This window comes from Magnusiomyces paraingens (assembly GCF_902498895.1).
Source record: "Magnusiomyces paraingens strain CBS 517.90 genome assembly, contig: contig2, whole genome shotgun sequence".
NCBI classification, from domain to species: domain Eukaryota; kingdom Fungi; phylum Ascomycota; class Dipodascomycetes; order Dipodascales; family Dipodascaceae; genus Magnusiomyces; species Magnusiomyces paraingens.
The window spans coordinates 2,910,618-2,930,557 of NW_022474068.1; the positions used below are offsets into that span (position 1 = coordinate 2,910,618).

General features: G+C 36.6%; 5 protein-coding genes across 5 annotated transcripts; 4 read left to right on the forward strand and 1 right to left on the reverse strand.

Moving 5' to 3' along the window:
- Positions 1-3,821: 3,821 nt before the first annotated feature.
- On the forward strand, positions 3,822-4,841 carry SAPINGB_P002667 (uncharacterized protein; the record flags this gene model as incomplete). Its single annotated transcript, XM_031997385.1, has 1 exon — positions 3,822-4,841. One exon carries the CDS (start codon positions 3,822-3,824, stop codon positions 4,839-4,841), a length of 1,020 nt encoding a protein of 339 aa, XP_031853276.1.
- Positions 4,842-5,015: 174 nt separating this feature from the next.
- Positions 5,016-6,283, reverse strand: SAPINGB_P002668 (uncharacterized protein; the record flags this gene model as incomplete). Its single annotated transcript, XM_031997386.1, has 2 exons — positions 5,016-6,141; positions 6,210-6,283. 2 exons carry the CDS (start codon positions 6,281-6,283, stop codon positions 5,016-5,018), a joined length of 1,200 nt encoding a protein of 399 aa, XP_031853277.1.
- Positions 6,284-7,672: 1,389 nt separating this feature from the next.
- Positions 7,673-9,440, forward strand: SAPINGB_P002669 (uncharacterized protein; the record flags this gene model as incomplete). The annotated part of the gene is made up of 2 exons (XM_031997387.1): positions 7,673-7,781; positions 7,876-9,440. 2 exons carry the CDS (start codon positions 7,673-7,675, stop codon positions 9,438-9,440), a joined length of 1,674 nt encoding a protein of 557 aa, XP_031853278.1.
- A 966-nt stretch (positions 9,441-10,406) lies between these two features.
- On the forward strand, positions 10,407-12,260 carry SAPINGB_P002670 (uncharacterized protein; the record flags this gene model as incomplete). Its single annotated transcript, XM_031997388.1, has 1 exon — positions 10,407-12,260. One exon carries the CDS (start codon positions 10,407-10,409, stop codon positions 12,258-12,260), a length of 1,854 nt encoding a protein of 617 aa, XP_031853279.1.
- Positions 12,261-14,925: 2,665 nt separating this feature from the next.
- On the forward strand, positions 14,926-18,792 carry SAPINGB_P002671 (uncharacterized protein; the record flags this gene model as incomplete). The annotated part of the gene is made up of 2 exons (XM_031997389.1): positions 14,926-15,232; positions 15,305-18,792. The coding sequence occupies 2 exons, from the start codon at positions 14,926-14,928 to the stop codon at positions 18,790-18,792; spliced, it is 3,795 nt and encodes a 1,264-aa protein (XP_031853280.1).
- Positions 18,793-19,940: the final 1,148 nt, after the last annotated feature.

A 19,940-nucleotide genomic window follows, 5' to 3' on the forward strand; every position in this document is an offset into this window, starting at 1 on the left:
AACTTTTTTATTTTTATTTTCCGTTCTAATGTAATATGAAAAATAAAAAATAAAAAGCCCATGGTTACGTTGACACTTTTCTTTTTCATATTAGCACAATAATTACGGGACCATGTAAGTTTACAAATTAAAAAAAAAAAAAAAAATAGAAGCATCATCACAAAAATAAATCAGTTATTCAAGTAATTAACAGTATTATATACACTTGAAAAATAAATAAATATTATTTTTTAATGAAGAGAAAGGGAAATCTAATGTTGGAGTGAAAAAAAAAATAACACATGTGTATTCAAGGAGTGGATTTTATGGCTTTTCTTCAATCTATCATCACCATGCATTATAACTTTTTTTTGTTTTTCCCTTTAATTAGAAAATCCATATTCTCTTTTTTTTTTTTTTTTCGTTAATTTTAATTTTTTTTTTTTACTTTATTTCGTATTAATCTATTTTTTCTTTTTCAAATTAAAGCCAATTGCATTCCAATTTTTTTTTTCTTTCAATTGACATTACAGAGCAAGTCTCACTTTTCATTATTAATAGTGTTATGCATTTAAAATCATAAGTTTAATTAGTATCCTATACTCATCTATATATACAGTCAGTTAATTAATTGTCTAGATGCATCCTGGGAAACACAATTCCGGAAGTACCGTCATGATATCCTTTTTTTCAAAGGCATTCACAGTATCAGACATATAGAGATTCAATACGACACTATTACATAAAACAAAAGAAATTATCGGGTCAAGATACCGGAAACAATCATTTAACTTTTTATCAATTTTTTTTTTTTTAAAAAACGAAATCTTTTCTTCTTTACTTCAAATTCAGTACAAATAAAAAAAAAACAAGAGATAATTCAAAATTAATAGTTAAAAATCATAGCATGTAAAAAAACAAACTGAATGATTCAAAAAAATACTCGGCAACGGGGAATTGAACCCCGGTCCCCCGCGTGCTGCTAATGACAGGCGGAAATTCTAGCCACTAAACTATTGCCGATTGATATTTTTTTAAAATATATTGTAAATATATACTATCCGAACATTGCTAAAAATGCTAATAAACTACAATCTAAAGCTTTTATAAGTTTATTTTAATTTTAAACTTACTGAAATTAATTAATAAGTATCTTATTTTTTTTGAGGATGAGCACTATGGCATACTCTTCATCTGAACCCCCAAGTTCATCTGGAAAACAGAAATTCCAACTCTTCCGTTCAGTCAAATTAGATTGTAATTGACTGCAATCATTATTTCTATCAAAAAGGATCGTTAAATACACATTTCCCCCCAAAACTAAACGGAAATTGATTGAGTAGGCTTAAGATCTTCAAACTGGTTTTCCCTACTCGTCATAAGGTGATGTCAGGGCCTTTCTTCTTTTTGAAATTCCAGGCATACAGATCAAAATAATCTAGAATATAACTTTTAAATAAAAAAAAAACAAGAAGACAAACATTGAATGAGATGCAAAGCCAGATGGCTGAATTATTTATTTTATTGCTATGTTAACATGTTTCAATTCACTTTTTTTTTTTTTTTCAGTGTTGCCATATATGTGAGATTAGTCAATTGCGGAAGAATTGCTCGTTAAGGTCTTTGATCCAATTACATCTTGACCTAAAGACGCAGGGAATATACATCCTTTTTTTTTTCTTTTCTTTTTTTTACCACTATCAACTAGGTTGTAGTCAGGTACCTGTCAAGCTTGTTTTCTATAAAGCGTAGCAATAGAGGAAAAAAGAAAAATTTCATTCATCCAGTTTGAGACCCCACGTTTTTTTTTTTTTTTTGTCAGTGAAAAGATGACAAAAAAGTCCCCGCCGGGGGGGAGAGAAATTCTAAATAGAAAAACTTTTTTTTTCTTTTCTTCAGAAAATCAAATTGCCTTTTGGTCCAGGTTTTGGATGGTGACTATGATTCACAAATGAATGAACATGGAAGTATACTAGAGCAACAAACAACCAACTGGACGGAAGAACTATAATTTTGGTTACAACCAAATGGGGGGAAAAAAGACTATTGAAGAGTCTGTTAGTTGCCATGAAGAATTATAATGCATTGGATTTTGGAAGGATATAATGCAGAAGAGGAATATGCTGTACATGGTAGTGTATATAGTTTATGGCTTCATGCTGTAGCAGTCAGATTGTATGCTTACCCGTATGGATGGTTGTTGTGCGAGATACTATAGTTACGATATATCATGGATAATTGCGAAAGAAGAACCTTTTGAAAAAAAAAAGTTTGAATTCCACCAACGAAACTAAATCATCATGTTCACGTTTTTTTTTCCAAATTTTTTTTTTTTTTTTTTCATTCATCAGATATCTGCACTTCAAGTGTACAATTCAATTGACCCTAAATAATAACTTAAAAAACTTACATGGTAACAATATGCTGACGCCAGTTCAAATAAGAATTTTTTTTTTCCTGGTTTCTCTTTCTGTAATGAGGATCCAAATAAAAGGCAGCAATTGCAAAGGCCGCTGTTAGCTTACACGGAACATCGGAACATTAGGAGCAAAGCATGTATTTGAAGAAAGAAAGTTGTGTTGCATTTTATTTCATTAAAAAAAAAAAAAACAGTGTCCATTTGCGTTTATTTGAAAATTTTATTTCATTTTTTAAAAGTTTTTTAATCAATTGATTAAATAGAACTAAAATGAAAAAAAACCAAAAACGATTTGGTATTATTCAAGCCCATTATTTAGTTTGATTAAGAAAGAAGAACCATTTCTTGGTATGATGATCATCTGAAAGTAGTAAGTAGTGGACAAGACATAAATATACTACGGATAAGCTTTAAGCGACGAGTTAAAAGGCAGACATATTTGCAACATAAAATAGAAGTCAAGACAACAAAAAAAAAGGCCTTTTCTATAAAAGTGAACTAAGAAGAAAAAACAAATTTTTTTAACGGTTTTTTTTACTGCAATAAATAATAAATTTCACCGTCGGAATTAAAAAAAAAAAAAAAAGAACCCTCCCAAAAACAAAAAGTCCATAAAAAATTATATATAAATTTCCTAAAATAGGTAAGATAATCTAGATGTGAATAATATGATAAACGATAACCAAAAAAAAAAAAAACACCCACCCCAAAAGTCTTCCAGCAGCAACATCGGTAACAGCAACAGCAGCCAACGAGCGAGCTCAATTGGCGCACAAGCCTTTTGTTAAAAGAAACGTTGGCTGTGTGTGCGCCGTTCCTCTGAATTTGGAGGCGTGCGGCTTTAGACAGTGTGCAACCAGCGATTTTGAAAGTTGTGGGGAGAGCGAGAAAAAAAAAATAATATTCAAGTTTAGAAGAAAAGTTCATTTCTACATATGAATTGAAAAAAAAAAAAAAAAAATAAATAAATTCAATTTAAACAGTTTAAAATGAAATAAAATAAAATAAAAAAATAAAAATTTGGTCGTCATTAGATACTTTTCTTTCACACACCAATATGCCCAATTACTTTAAAGAGGACTTTCTTTTATGCCTGGAAGACCCAAATAGCAAATCATGACTGGCCTCGGACACAGCATGGACAAATAATCTCCACACAGCAGCAACTTTCTCAAAAAAAAAAAAAAATACTTTCTGTCTAACAATATGCTGATCGCATTTGTTTCTAATATAAAAAGAGTCTTAAATATCCTTTAATTGAATTTTTTAATTTATTTTAAATACTTCTTTCTTTTCATTTTATTCTTCAACCAATTCTTCTTTTCTTTTCTTACTCCCATATATTAGATAGACTCTAGACCAAAGTCTCTCGTTAATAAACCCACATTCTTTTTATATATATATTTATAACCATAACTCTCTAATGAAGTTCTCTACTGTTCTCAAGGCTGGTGCCCTTTCAGCCATCCAGCTCGCTGCTGCCCTCAACATTATCCTTACCAACGATGACGCTTACACTTCCTCCAACATCAGAGCCACCTACCAGGCTCTCAAGGACGAAGGCCACAATGTTTTCATTGTTGCCCCTGCCGAGAACCAATCCGGCAAGGGTGGAACCTTTTCCTTTTCTTCTAGTCCCAAGCTTCAGAAATCTTCCGAGTTTGGTGACCTTCCTGCTGGCTCTCCTGCTTGGGGCTACGAGGAGTCTGACAACCACGTCTGGTACTTCAATGGCACACCTGCTGCCTCAGTTGCCTTTGGCCTTGACTATGTCATCCCCAACTACTTTTCCAACATTAACATTGACCTTGTCGTCTCTGGTCCTAACGAGGGTTCCAATGCCGGCCCTGGCCTTTTCACTCTTTCCGGTACCATTGGTGCCACCTACTACGCCGTTGGCCGTGGTATCCCTGCCGCCGCCTTCTCTGCCGACTACTCTAACCACTCCTACTACAAGGATGTCAATGGCTTCCTTCCCAATAAGGACGACGACTCGTTCTACTCTAACATCTATGCCAAGACCGTTGTTGCCAAGCTCGTCGATGCTCTTGCCACTGCTGCTGGTGACAATGATCGTCTTCTTCCTCTTGGTGTTGGTCTTAACATCAACATTCCCTATGTCGGTGCCCCTGCCAAGGAAACCTACAATGTCGACTGCACTGCTCCTCCTCTTGTCTACACTCGCATCACTGGTGGTGCCCAGTCTTACACTGTCAAGTTCAACGAGACCTCTGGTGTTTTCGTTTGGTCTTACCTCGATTCCCAGAAAGCCCCCGGCCTTAACGTCGCTTACAATGGTCCTACTGACCTTGCTGGCGAAACCGATGTCTCTAATGCCGCTGGCTGCCGTGTCGCTGTTTCTGCTTACTCTGTTGACTACACTGCTCCTGCTCCCGTCAATGACGAGGTCCACAACCTTATCCAGGCTGCTCTCAAGCGATAAGCTGGTAGAGAGAACTTTATTTATTTATTGAGCCGCACGAGGCTCTTCCCAAAAGCAAATATGAATTTTTAATAGGTCTAATAGTAATAATAATATAATGGTTCGAGTAAATATAATGGATGAATATACAAAAAATTTCTTTAATTCAATCAATTCTAAAGTAATAAATCTATCTTAATAAAGCTCAAAAGATTTCTTAATCTCTTCAAGTAGCACTGTGTTTTCTTCGTTTGTACCAATAGAAATTCGCAGCGCGCCCTCGCAACCAGGCTCCTTACCACGGAACCGCACCACGATTTGCTTATTTTCTGCAAGATAAGTGTAGATCTTAAGAGCAACCTCGGAAGAGGGCTTTCCCTGCTTATCGAGAAACTCAACCAGCACGAAATTGGCATCTGGGGCCGAGAGAAACTCGCCAATGCGTGGCAGTTTCTTAAGCTCTTCAGTGACGCGTGTACGTTCTTCAATAATTAGCTTGACATTCTTGTGCATCACAGCAATGCCTTCAGGACTCAGAGCACGCTCAGCAAGCTGCGACGTGGGTGTGGAAATATTGTAGGGAGCCTTTAAGTTGTTGAGAATCTGTGCAACGGGGGCATCTGCAAAAGTGCACCCGAGACGCACACCGGCCAAACCAAAGGATTTGGACAGGGTCTGAAGAACAGCAAGATTGGGGTATTTGGTCACAAGTGGAGCAAACGACGATCCAGCCGGCGCAAAGTCAATGTAGGCCTCGTCCACAATGACAATGCCGTTCCATGTGGGGTGGTTAAGCAAGCGCTCGATCCGGGCAGGCTCAATCAGAGTTGCTGTGGGGTTTCCTGGGGAAGTGATGTATACGAGTTTGATTGAGGGGTCTTGGGCAAGAGCAGTTGCAACTGCGTCAGTGTTAATTTGGAAATTGCCCTTGTCAAAGTGCATGTTGATCTTGACAACCTCCACGTCGTTGACTTGAGCAGACACAGCGTACATGCCATAGGTTGGTGGGCATGTCAGCAGCTTATCAACACCAGGCTTGCAAAATACACGGATCAGAGCGTCGATTGATTCATCAGAGCCAACACCAAGACAGATGTTGGCTGGAGTAAGTGGGGCGAGTGGAGAGTCGCTGTCGAGGGGTTGCGGGGCAAGGGGAGTGCCATCAGCGTTGCGCAGGTCGCACAGCAGTTGCTTAACGTGAGGCTGGTGGGGGTCTGGGTATCGGTTGAGATCCTGGGCAGCTTCCTCTGCAGCCAAAGTGGCGAGGGAAGGACCGTGAGTGTTTTCATTAGCATCAAGAAGAATGCCGAGTTGGTAGTCACTAGAGAAAGATGTCAGAAAGAGAATGAAGGAAAAAGGAAAGAGTTTTGAATTGAATAAAAGGCATACTCTCTAGCACATCTGTAGGGCTCAAGAGCCAGAATGTTTGGGCGGACGAGGGTTTCGAGGTTAAAGGAAGCCATTGTTTGAGAGTATTGATGATGTGTGAAAAAAAAAGCGGTTCAATAAAGAATGATGAAAAAAAAAAAAAAAAAAGAGGAACGATTGATGTGTGGAATCTGTAGACTTTTTAAAGAGTGTGAGATTTTTTTTTTTTTTTTTCATGGTAACACAAAAAAAAAAAAAAAAGAGTCACGTTGAAGAGTCACGTTTTTACAATAACAAGTTTTTGTAATGTCACACAAAGATGGGCTTTGCAAAGGGTCAAGTTGACCTCTTTTTACGAGACAATTTAAAAAATTTAAACAATTTAAATGAGTTATTAGATAGTCAGTTCATTGAAGTTTCAAGAGTTTGGATGAGTGTTTTTTTAAAAAAAAATAATGTCTTCTATGGGCGAAAATTAGCGGTATCATTTATTTATTTATTTATTTTTACTGATAATATAAGATAGTTGACAGCTAATAGTAAGAAATAGCGAAAAGTCTCTTTTATTTATTTATTTATTTATTTATTTATTTATTTATTTATTTGTTTATATTTATAGTTTAAAAATATTGAACTCTTATATGGCTTTTTTATTTTTTAAAAAAAAATAAAATCAATATGATTTATTTATTTTATTTTCAGTAATTAATATTTTTGATAAGTTCTCTGAATCTAAAATAAAATAAAAAAAAAAAGAAATATCCATCTTTTTCAACCCGTTAATTGCCTATTTAGTTCCGCCAACAGCCGTTGAGAATCTGGAAAAATCCCACCACCAAACAGATTTCTTTGGCTTCAACTTTTTTTTTTTTCTTCTATCTTTTGAAATTTCTCAGTTTCTTTTAATTTGATCCATTGATTGACTCATTAAACCTCAATCCTCCTTCTTTTTGTTCTCTTTTTTTTTTTTTTTTAACTTTTCCATCAAAACAAACTTATCATCAAGTACCGTCCTGGTTACTGTCAAAGAACTTCCCCCCCCCTCCAACCCACCAAAAATAAAAAAAAATACCCGCGTAGAGCTGCTGTGAGATTTTTTTTTGTCATCGTAACGGGTTCCGTCCATCAACAACTGATAACAATAAAAGGAATCTCAACAACAATAGTTAATCAGTTCTTTCATTCTTAAATTTTTTTTTAAAAAAAAAACATATTATAAAAGCCTTTTTTAAAAATCATCATTTTTTTTTATAAAAAGTCTCTTGTTTTTATTCCCCCTCCTTTTTTTTTTTTTTTTTTTTTCAACGGCTGCGTGGGGGACCTCCAGTTTTCATAACCCAAAAAAAAAAAAAATTTTATTTTTTTATTTTTTTTATACATAAATAAATCACCAGCCAGATCTTATTCCGTACTTTTCTTTCCCTTTCTTTCCAAAATCATCAACGCTCCTCATTCATTTTTCTCTATACCAAACCTTTTTATCAATGGCTTCAGACGCTGATTTAACTATTGGCGATGCCATATACATCAGTATTAAACCGCTCATTAAAATCTTTCTTAACTGCGCTCTAGGGTTCCTCCTCGCAAAAAAAAGTATGCTCCTCGAGATCACCAATGCCCGATCATATACATATACTATATATATAAATATAAATATATATAGAAAACTAACTTCTTCTTTTTTTAGACTATCTTTCACCAGAAACATGCCAAAACCTTTCCTATATCATTGTCAACTTTCTCCAACCATGCCTTATGTTCACCAAAATTGTCTCTTCCCTAGACTCTTCTGATTTGCGTACAGTCGGAGTCGTTATCCTTACTGCATTCTTATTCCAAGCTTTAGGCCTCGCAGCAAGTGCTATAGTTGCCCTTGTTGCGCCTGTCCCCAAGTACTGGCTCGGCAGTCTAATTATGGCCTGCGTTTTTTCAAACACTACAGACCTACCCGTTGCATACATCACCACACTTTCAGGTGGAAAGCCATTCACCTCCGAAGACGGTTCTAAAGGCGTGGCCTATTCCATGATTTTTGTAGCCGTTTTTATCTTTTCAATGTTTAATATGGGTTCGTTCCGGCTCATTGGTATCGACGCTGCGCGCAAAACAAAGGACATTGAACGCGGGGTTTTCTCGCCCTCCGAACCAAGCAACAACCAGCCTGGAGTCTTGACTCTTTACTCACAGGCCAAGAAACGGCTACTGCGGAGAAGGAAAAGACAACAGACACAAGATGAGTCTCTTCCAAGCCCCACATTATCACCCAGTATGGTTGGCGACGATAAAGACGACGACTATGATGATTTTGATGAAAAAAACAATCATCGTCTGCGACATCGGATCGCCGAACAAACACCTTCCAGCACAAACATCAATGACGACATTCCACATAACTTGGACGTCAAATCTATCTCCGACATTCGAGAAACCCTAACTACAGAAACTTTTTTGGAAATAACGCGGCAAGCGACAGGTGCGCATGCCGACACTTTGCTTCCAAAAACATCCGCGGCAACAATAACCGCTGCCAGTGTCGCACTGCCATCCACCTGGTCGAACAAAACCCGCGCCCGGTTCAACGTGTACATTGATACACATCCTTGGGCTTATTTTGGCTGGCAAATTTTATACAACTTTTCGCGGCCTCCGAGCGCCATGCTAATCATATCAATGATTATCACTATGGTTCGCCCGTTGCGTGCGCTTTTTTATAACAATAGCGGTGCCATTGTTGTTTCAGGAATCCCCAACGCCCCCGATGGCCAGCCCGTACTCAGTTTTATCATGGACTTTGCTTCCTTTGTCGGCGCGTCCCAGGTCCCCTTTGGTATGATGCTTTTAGGGGCCTCTATTAGTCGATTGCATGTTGGAAAGCTTCCCAAGGGCTTTTGGCGCGTAGTGCTGGGCATTGCGCTCTTTAAGCTTTGCCTGCTGCCCATCATTGCCATTGTTTGGACCACCCATATGCAAAACATTGGCTGGATTGACCCAGTCAAAAACAAAATGACCAGCTTGACAATCATTGTTACTGCTGGTGCACCCATTGCAACTCTTCATGTGCTTTTCTTGTCTATATTTGGAAAGCCTACCGTGATTGAGGAGGAGGATCCTCAGACGGGAGAAATCAAAGAGGTTTTATGGTTTGAAGAGATGGACTGTTTGGCAATTAATGTCATTTTCCAGTACTTTGTGCTTTTTGTATCCATGGGAATTCTTTTAACCTACACTTTAAAAAAGGTGGTGGTTGTATGAAAGAAAAAGCGTGGGGGGTAAAGATGCTGATTTCCATTTCATTTACATGCACAGTATTATTAAGCATTTTTTTTTTTTCAACAATATTATCGGACTTGTTATTTTCCATTGACTTGACTCTGTTGCTTGTTGTTGGTAAGTACTTTAGTCACTAATTGCATTCATGTACATTTGTTGCACACAGGTAGGTTTGGCCATCCAAAAAGAGACCCATTTTTATTTCAAGTAAATACAAATATTTGCATAGTAAACCCACCTAAATTCTATCAAACATTAAAGTTATACGCTATTTTAAGCTTCAATCTATATATTCTTAAGTCATATTAACTGTTTAGAATACTCAATTGGTGGGGTTTCTATATAAATATAAAATCTTCATATTCGAACCACCGAGTCTGTAAAGACCAGTTGACAAGGGCTTTTAACTTGTAAAAGCTATATGTATTCTAAGCCGCATTTCCAAAAAAAAAAAAAAAAAGACTTCGAAGTCCAAATTCTTTTATCGCGTGCTGATTTTGTAAAAATATTTTCATACTATTTTAACTTCTCCACTAAAAGTGCTTTTAATTTTTAATTTTTAATTTTTAATTTTTAATTTTTAATTTTTAATTTTTAATTTTTTTTTTTTTTGCTGGAGATCTCAGCTGTCCAGTGCTTGGTGCACTTACCGATAATGAAGTCAAAGAAGAACAAAAGCCTCGTTACAGCCACTTTTGCCACTTGCACCGTTTGCGCTATTATTTAAGTATTAAAATAACAATATTGTTAATTAATAATGTTCATTAATTAATCCAAGCATATTGAACCCTCATATATATATATAAAAATGTTTTTTTTTTGACTATTTTGTCTTTCTTTTGATTTTATCATACATGTATGATAAAATTCAAATATACATGATCCTTTTCTAATTCTAATCTCGTCTCTACTTTCGAAATACCCCACCCTAGTCAAGTTCTTTAAACCATGTACCTATTTTATCTTAACCGACAGCTTGAACTTCAAGCGCTGCTAGTAGTCATGGACATTGCTTTTGCAATTTTTACCTATCTTTTACTCGAATTATTATCCATTATCAACAACCCAGCAACCCAAGTTGTTTCCACTTTCACTTCTCTTGGAGGTATCTACGACTACGTTTCCGCTGAGTTACTACGTTGGCGGCTGAGGAAAAGTTGTAAAAACCGTCCATCATACTTTGTTGACCACGATACCTCTTCTTCCACAAATGAACTTTTGACCAGAGATTTACCAGAATCCCATTCAAAGAAAAATGCTGTTCGTTATTTCCATTTTTTAATTTTTTCATTTTGCATCATCGTAGCAACTTACGGTTCTCAAATCATCAGCTTGGTCCTTGCTAATAGAGTTCAACCATCATATGAAAACAAACGTTTATCAATGAAATTTGCATCCATCAAAAACCCAAATACAACTTTTCATAAAGATAATACCTTGATCCCGTCGGATTTTGACATCAACACTGGATGGCCGAGAAATCAAATAATGTACAACCTTAATGTGGATTATAAATATATAAACAACTACCAAGACAATCTTCCTCAGTATACAGTAGAAGAAGTAGGTAATGATGTTTCTAATTACTTAATGGGTGGTCAGTTATTTTCAAAAACAACAAGTTTCGGTAACACTGTGAGTTGTGGGTTTGGCGATCGTTGGTCCAATGCTGTTCTCAAAAAGGGGTCTGAGATCAACAGTTTAACTCTTCCAATTGTACCTCTTATTCCGCAAATTTGGTGTATAGATAACGGATCAAGCAACAATGTCACAAATATGAATATGAAATTGAATCCTAATTTTATGTTTAGTCCTGGTGAAAATTTTACATTTTTCGGAATTGACGAACAGAATAATATAATTTATTCAAGCACACTTTCTTATGAGAAATCAAATTATACACAGATTTCAGTGACTGGAAGTCGAAATATGACACTTGAAAATATAAAAGGCATGTTTTCACATTTAAACAATAGTCTTTTAGGGGTTGATTCCAATGTCGGATTTAATAAGGATAATACTGCTAGTGATTGGGTAGTTTCCCATAATATCACCGAAGCTCTTGAAACTTTTGTATATCTTTATCAGCAAACATCCATCAGCTTCACATTAATATTTTTTCTAAAAGAAAATAGTCCAACAATATTACCAAATGGAACTTTATACAACCGAGTTTCTTTAGGATATCTTTCAACTGAAAATCAATTGACAGTCACCCAAGCATTTTACAGAATTCGAAGAATTGAAAATAACATCACAGATCCCGTTAGTAGCATTAAAAGTCTTTGGGTAAATACAACCACAGAAAAAGTTCGTTTTGCAAATGTGCATATTCTGCCGCTTGTGGCCAATATTAAAACAGGTCCTTTTATCCATGGAATTATTAGCAAAGTACTTGATATAACAGTTGAAGGTAACAACCATCAATTTGTATACTATGGTGAAATTCGTTATAATGTCACTACCATTGTTGCTTCTATTACTGCAGTGGTTACTATGAGCATTATGATATTTTTATTTTGTAAATGTTTGTTATTTGTGGTTCCTCAGGGTATTCCGACATATTATGGTCTCTTGCGTGCTTACCATGAAGAAAGAAAAGTTTCAAGGGGAGAATATCCAGAAAAAATAGAATTTAGTAGAATCCTCGAGGTGGTAGACGAAAGTGCATACGAAGGAGTTGGGTATTATGATCAAAGAATAAAGGTTGGGGTAATCAATAAAGAAACTTACAAAGAGGGTAATAGAAAGTTTGGGTTTTTGCGTAATTGGATGCCTGAGAATATACGAAACAATATGTGATTTATTATTATATTTGTATTGGACTTTTATTGTGTTTTTTTTTCATAGTATAGTTAATGTAAACATGTTTATAAGTCTTTTGATATATCTCCTAAGAAGTTGGAAAGTCCTGTTTTTTTAAGAGCTACTGCCAACAGTTAAAATTGTCATTACATTTAGTGTAATATTAACAAATTACGTAATAAAATGAAGAAAGAAAAGTTTTTTACTTGAAAGCCGCACACACCAAAAAAAAACTTCCCCATTGAAGTTACTGTAAACTAATACAAAGGTTACTGAATATTTCTTTCTGTTCAAAATAAGCTGTTGGGTGTATGAAGAATAATATTTGAATATTCTGGGGTAGAAAACTTTTTTTTATTAAATTTTCATATATTTATTCAAAATAAAAAATAAACCTTTTTAATTATAGATATATATATACATATATTGAAATATCATGTTTTAAGTCCAGCTTTGTTTATTTGATTTTGGTCTCAGAATAGGATAGGAGCCCTCTTTTTTTTAAATTTAGATGATACAGTTTTTTTTTTTAAAAAAAGAAAAAAAAAAGGTTTAAGACGATAAGAAACTTTGTTTTAAGATAGCAATAGTCATTTAATGGTCCTAATAGTCACTTGGAGAAAGAACTAAAAGGGCTTTTATGAGAACCAATCCCACAACAAAGGGAAATCTATACCTCAACAGAATTTTTTTTAAGCTCACTTGAAAAATAATAGCGGCGGCAAATAGATCAAAAAAAGCAGGTTGAGGCGGTCGTTTAATATATACTTAATACTTAAATATATTTCCAAAATGCTTACTTCTTTCTACAAGGTTTAAGGGATTCGTTGCAAATGAAAAAAAATGAAAATAAAAATAAAAATAAAAAGATTCTGAGCGGTTTTCATGGATTATCTTTTAATATGGAATTTAAAAAAAAAAAAAAAACGTTAAGAAATGGTTCAGAGATTATAACATCGAGAAACATTTACACTGCCCATAGTTTTAGACCCAAGCCCTTTTTTTTTCAATTCGTTTTTGTTTTTTTTTTTTTTTTGAAAAAAAATCAAAGAAATTGAATATAAGTTTCATCTAAAAACAATTTCTAATATATTATACTTGTAAAATGATGATTTTTTTGTATAAAGTAATCAAAATATGCTTAGAGAAAGGATTGTATTTTTCTCAATTTCAATGGACCCACTTGTAAATGCAATGGTTTCCCCCTTTTTTTTTAAAAAAAAAATCAACATCTCAAATTTGAGTTTTTTTTTAATTAAAGGGTCCAATTAAAACCCATTTAATTTTAATGAATAAAACTTAAATACATATTCTTAAATGGGGATGTCTCCAGTTACATTTCAATGTTTCTTTTTTTGGTTTTTTTTTTTGGTTTTTTTCTTTCCCCTCCTTTTTAATCCTCAAATTATAAGGCCAAAACTTGGCACCAGATTTTCGTAGGGCTTTAATTGAGATTGGCATGCCATGTACATTTACAAGTCCAGGATAGAGCAGCCAAACTTATACCAAGGCAGTACTTGGGTACATAATTTTATATAAATGATGAAATCATTAAAAGAAAAAAAAAAATTTTTTTTTCTATATACATATTTTTAATTCTCGTCTTTCTTAATACCCTTAATACTTTACTGACGGGAAAACGAGGTCCGGGACCCGTTCCGTTTGGTTGTGTCTTTTTAGGGATTGGATAATTGTATATAAAGGTTCCGATTGGCAGCCATGAATATAGGAGGGATGAAGAGGGAAGTAAATTTGTGTGATAAATGAAAAGTGAATGAATATATTTAGTTTCTACCGCTTTAAACATAAAAACATACTCGGCCAATAATAAAAAGTCACCGGGACCATCTGGCGTGCTTGTTTTTTTTTTTTTTTTTTTTTTTTTCTTTCTTGCTTCTTTCTAAATGGTTCGTGGTTTAGGAAAGACGCCATTGACGAAGTTTTGCTTTTTATTGTGCTGCCTACCATCCATCCCTCACCCTCCTACTATTCTTTTTTAAGTAAAGCACGTAGTAGCTGCTCTACATACTTCTTTGTGGACGAGTCAAAAAAAAAAAAAAAAAAAAAAAAAAAAAGTTGCATCTTTCTCGAGGTTTGAAAGCAAACACAGCCACGATTATAAGGTGTTTTATTACTATATATTAATTTAACATTTAAACAAGTAGCCGCTCAGAAAGCATCTGTTTGGAATAAAAAAAAATAAAGTAGTAATCTTATCTTATATAGATAATAACTGAATAACAGTAATAATGACAATGACAATAGGATGTTATAATGACTGATGATGGGTGGGAAGCCATTCAAATGTTGCAGCTGCCTTTGTGAAATTTTTTTTTTTTATTGCCTCGAGATTCACCTAAACTTTCTTTTTTAAAATTACTGTATATATACATTTATAATATTACAGTAGTCTTCGGTAACTACATAATATATATATATATATATACTCTTACTTTGCAATCAAACAAACCCTCCAAAAAAAAAAAAAAAAAAAAAAAAAATTAAAATTTAAAAAAATTTAAAACTTCCTTTTTTTTTTTCTTCTTTTCCTTTTACAAAATAAACCCTTTATTCGATCCTTTTTTTTTTTTTGTAACTTCTCTTTCTAGAATCTTTCTTTCCACTCTTTTTTTTTTCGCATCTTGTTCTTATCGCATAATAGATGACTTCGGTCTCTACTGACGCTGATGCTGCTGCTACTGCGATACCTGCGGCTCCACCAGTAGTTACTAGCGAAAAGTCACGCGGAACCACCACAACCACCACAGACAATAATAACCTCCCACAACAAAGCACGACCACCACCGTCAACTCTGAAAAGTCCCGATGGTGGCACCGGATCATCCCGCAAGCACCACAGCCCTTTGCGTGCACAAGGTTTATCGACCACATACCTTCAAGTCATGTTAGAGAGTTTTGTCACTTCATGATACGCCAAATACGTCAACTCAACTTCATCAAGATCCACTGTAAGTTACCCAGATCCTTACTTCTTCCTTTCTTTCTTTCTTTCTTCTCTTTAGACTAATCATTTGTTATAGATATTTATATCCTTGTCATCGTCATTATAGGATCCGTCATCATTTACCCTAATCAAAATATTCGCTACATTGATGCTCTCTTCTTTTGCATGAGTGCTTGCACCCAAGGTGGTCTCAACCCCGTGGACCTTAACCTGCTCAACACGTGGCAACAGGTCGTACTATACCTACTACCCATGATCACAACTCCTATCTTCATCAACACCTTTGTTGTCTTTGTACGTCTCTACTATTTCGAAAAGGAATTCTCGGGTATCCGCAAACGGTCCAAGCTCGAGTCCAAATATCGACGTACTCTAACGCGCTCACGTACTCTTGCACGAGGCGAAGAACCAGAACAAAGCGTTCTACAAAAGGTATTTGGTCCCTTGGGATCCAAATTAAAACGCAAAATGACAGCAGAAGGGGCTGACGATTTAAAATACCCGCTGCCCTTAAGCTCAGATCTTAATGGAGACACAATGCGCAACACGCTCTCCAACATGAATTCCAATATGCGGAGTGGAGGATCTCTTGCACAGCAGTTTGATTCATTGGATCTGGAGACTGGAATACCCCAGCAAGCCACTGCCGAGGCTTCAACAATTGGATACGACGACTCTCAAAATGGTCTCAAGTCGCATGTTTCACCCCCACCACTATCCAGTCGCGCCATTTCTTTTAATGATCCCTTCCGACCCCCTAAACCCTTTCAAAATCCAGGAGACAGCCCCACCGCCGCCCGTCGAACACCCCTATCGAGCAGGTCTCGGCCGCCATCATCAGATGGAAATGATGTGGCTCCCAACTCGGCAACGCGCGACATTAAGTTTGGACCTCTGCCGCACCCTCCTCATTACAAAAGACCTAACATTGTACTGCCATCAGATATTGCACGATCTATCAGTTTAATGGAAAATAGAAATCGTGGTAGACTGATAGATGATGATGATGAAGGCCCTGCGCTGGTCATTCGGCGGCCACAGGATATTGAAGAAGAGGAGGAGCTAAGAGTGCAGCATAAAAGTCGGCAGCATCAGCATCAGCATCAGCATCGCGGACGTGGCCGCAAAGACTACCGATACAAAGGACATCGAAGTCACAAAGACCACCACAGTAAAAGTCACGAGAAAAGTCACGAGAAAAGTCACGAGAAAAGTAGTCACCCCCATAATAAGCATAAAGACGAAGACGACGACGATGATGACAATGAAAATGATGGAGACGATGAGGAAGATGAACCTAACGGCAAAAAACACACCCGAGCGAAAACCTCCGAATTTTTAAGAGTCCCCGGCCATATGCGCTCTGAAAGCTACAAGTCAAATAACTTATCTTCATCAACTTATGTGGCCGATTCGGCACCGCCGTCGGCAACCATGGTCGACCCGGAATATGATGAAGAGGCTGTTGAGAGCGCTGACGAAATGTCGCTGCCAAAACTCAGGCGGTCGGCAACGCACAATCCACAGAACGTTAAGGAGAAGACCGAACGCGTATCATTTGGAGATGAAGGCGATCACGAAGGTAAGTCTCCACATGACAGCGGTGGGGACCGGGCTGAAAAAATGGATAGGCGGCGTGCACGATCACTGGATGGTGGAAGTAAGTCCACGGCTCGCCCAGTGTTTCCGCGGGCATTTTCTAATTTTAAAAAGCGATGGAACGAACAAGGATCACTATTATCCCCAGACACTGGGACCACTATGAACGTTGAAGATAATGATGATTACAGTGATGGTGACAGTGATGATGATGACGGAGCCAGCGAGCGCAGCATTAGAAGCCAGGCTCATCGTCGACACAAGTATCGCTCGCAACAATACTTTTTGAGTGCGCCCACACGCACCATGACGATGGACTCTGACGAAGATGGGTCCCAAAACCTGGGGTTAAGACGAGCCATGAGTTCCAACTATTTATCGTGGCAACCAACGGTTGAAGGTAACTCTGTGTTTATAAACTTGACTCAGGATCAAAAAAATGAGCTGGGTGGTGTGGAATACCGTGCACTTAAACTGCTGGCCAAGATTTTGCTCATGTACTATGTGGGCTGGCACGTTATTGCGCTTGTAATTTTTACACCCTGGGGGCTGCATTCTAAAAGCCATAAGGCTTTATTTGAAGAGATTGCTGTGCACCGTGGATGGTGGGGCATTTTCACAGCAGCCTCTTCATTTAACAATCTGGGTTTAACACTAACGCCGGCATCCATGGCTAATTTTTCATCCTCCATCTATGTTCTGATCTTTACACCGTTTTTCATGATTATTGGTAATACCGGGTTCCCTGTGTTTTTACGCTTTACCATTTGGTTGATGTTCAAGTTGACTGATCCTTATGGACGCATGCATGAGTCTCTGGGATTTCTTTTGGACCACCCGCGTCGTTGTTTCACCTTGCTGTTCCCCTCTGGTCCCACTTGGTGGTTGTTTGGTGTCGTTGTTATGTTGAATGTGATTGATACCGTGCTTTTTTTGATTCTTGATCTTGACAACCAGGCCGTGATTATCATCCCCGTTGGATACCGCATTATGTCTGGTTTGTTTCAAGCTGTGGCAACTCGAACAACCGGCTTTGGCATTTTAAACATTGGCCAGCTGCATCCTGCCGTGTTGGTCAGTTACACAATCATGATGTACATCAACATTTTTCCCGTGGCTATGTCGGTGAGGCATACCAATGTGTATGAAGAACAAACTTTGGGTCTTTACCGTGCACCAACAGGGTTGCGTGTAAATGGATCGAGACCAGCAACAATTGCGACAATGGGAATTCCACCTGAGAACAGCAAGGCAAAGAAAATATCGGATGTGTCTACGCATTTGATGCGACAACTTTCTTATGACTTGTGGTTTATGTTTATTGCTCTTTTCGTTATTTGCATTTCGGATGGCGGCAAAGTGACAAGGGCCACTGATTCTGTGCCAATCTTCAATATGCTTTTTGAGGTAACAAGCGCATACGGCACAGTTGGTTTAAGTACTGGATATCCTGACTCCAATACATCTCTGTCCGGCCACTTTTCTGTGATTGGCAAGTTGGTGATTATTGGGCTATTGTATCGTGGGCGGCATCGTTCGTTGCCATATGCGATTGACCGTGCTATTATGTTGCCATCCAAGACGATGGAAGAAAACGATATAGCACAGGAGGTTATGGTGAGCTCGCGACGCAACACGGCTTGGAATGGGTTCCCGCGGTCGTTTACAGAAACTACAACCATGGCGCGCATGAATAGTAACCCGGTGTCGTCATACGACTACACTAGTCGGAGTGGGAGCAGTAGTAGCAGCAGTCTGAATAGTAGTAGTAACAGTAACAGCAGCAGCAATGGCAGCAATGGCAGCAATGGCAGCAATGGATCTGACAGGTATGGTGTGCACCCGACGAGTAGTTACAGGGACGAATTGACTCGAACGTTTACGACAGGGAGCCGGCGGGCATTTGAACGGAATGCTGGGTTATCTCTTCGAACAAATCATAATGACCATCACCAATTAGGGTGAAAGATAGATAGAAGAAAAAAAAAAGTTTCTTAAAAAGTTTTTAAAAAGTTTGTGATTTTTGCATTATTTACGTTGAATATAATAGAAAAAAAAAAGAATGAATTAAAAAAAAGCTATTCTCATTTGAATACGGATTAATCGAATTTGAAAAGAGAAAAAAAATTTTTTTTTTTTTGAATAGACACTAAAGTTGATTAAAAAGTTATTATCCAGTTATACATTGCCAAAAAGTAATGCCTTCTAGCGGAATTGAACCGCTGACCTTTGCATGGTCTCGCCTGTGTACGAGTGCAACGCTCTACCCCTAAGCTAAGGAGGCATAAGCTTAATCATGTGACATTAAGTTAAAATTTTATCTTCCAGATATTAATTTAAAGAAAACTAGAAAAAGAAATTTTTTTCCAACGTTTTTAACGGTTTTTTTTTTTTTTTGATTACCAACTTTAAAATTTTTTATTATTTTTATAATTATTAGGTTATCAGCATAATAATTATTTTTTTATTCTAGAAGAACAAATGAATGGCTTTGTATTTTTCACATGTGTTGTATTTGTTGGTAGCTACAAGAGTTTAATAATCTAAGAGTTCTTGAGGGCTTTTTTTTTTTTTGTTCTTTATCTATTACTTGCTTTATTTCTATCAAATAATCAAGTTTAAAATTACTCAAATAAAATAAACTACTACAATATACTAAAGGATTATCTAGTTTTTTTTAACACATAGATAGCAAGCATAATATAGTAAACATAGTATTCAGTGCAACTCTAGTAGAAACTAGGAGAAAAAAAATATCAAATCAGCAGAATGTGCAGAGCCACGAAACAGTTTGTTTAGCGCATGACCATTCTGGTGGTTTGTTTGCAGCCGATTAAAAGGTCACAAGGTTCATTGATATGAATCAGGAGCAGAAGCATTGGCAGGGGAGGGGGGGAGCTGATGGATTTGGAAAATGCTCAATATGTACTGATGATAATTGATAACGAGGATGGAGATACGTAGGCTGGTTATTGGGCAAATACATTCATCAATATCAATCAACACACACTACTAGCAACAATATTCTCTCTGGTTTGCTATCTTGTTGCAATACAATTACAATACAATACAAATATATATATTATTATTGCGTACAAAATTGAAAACATAAA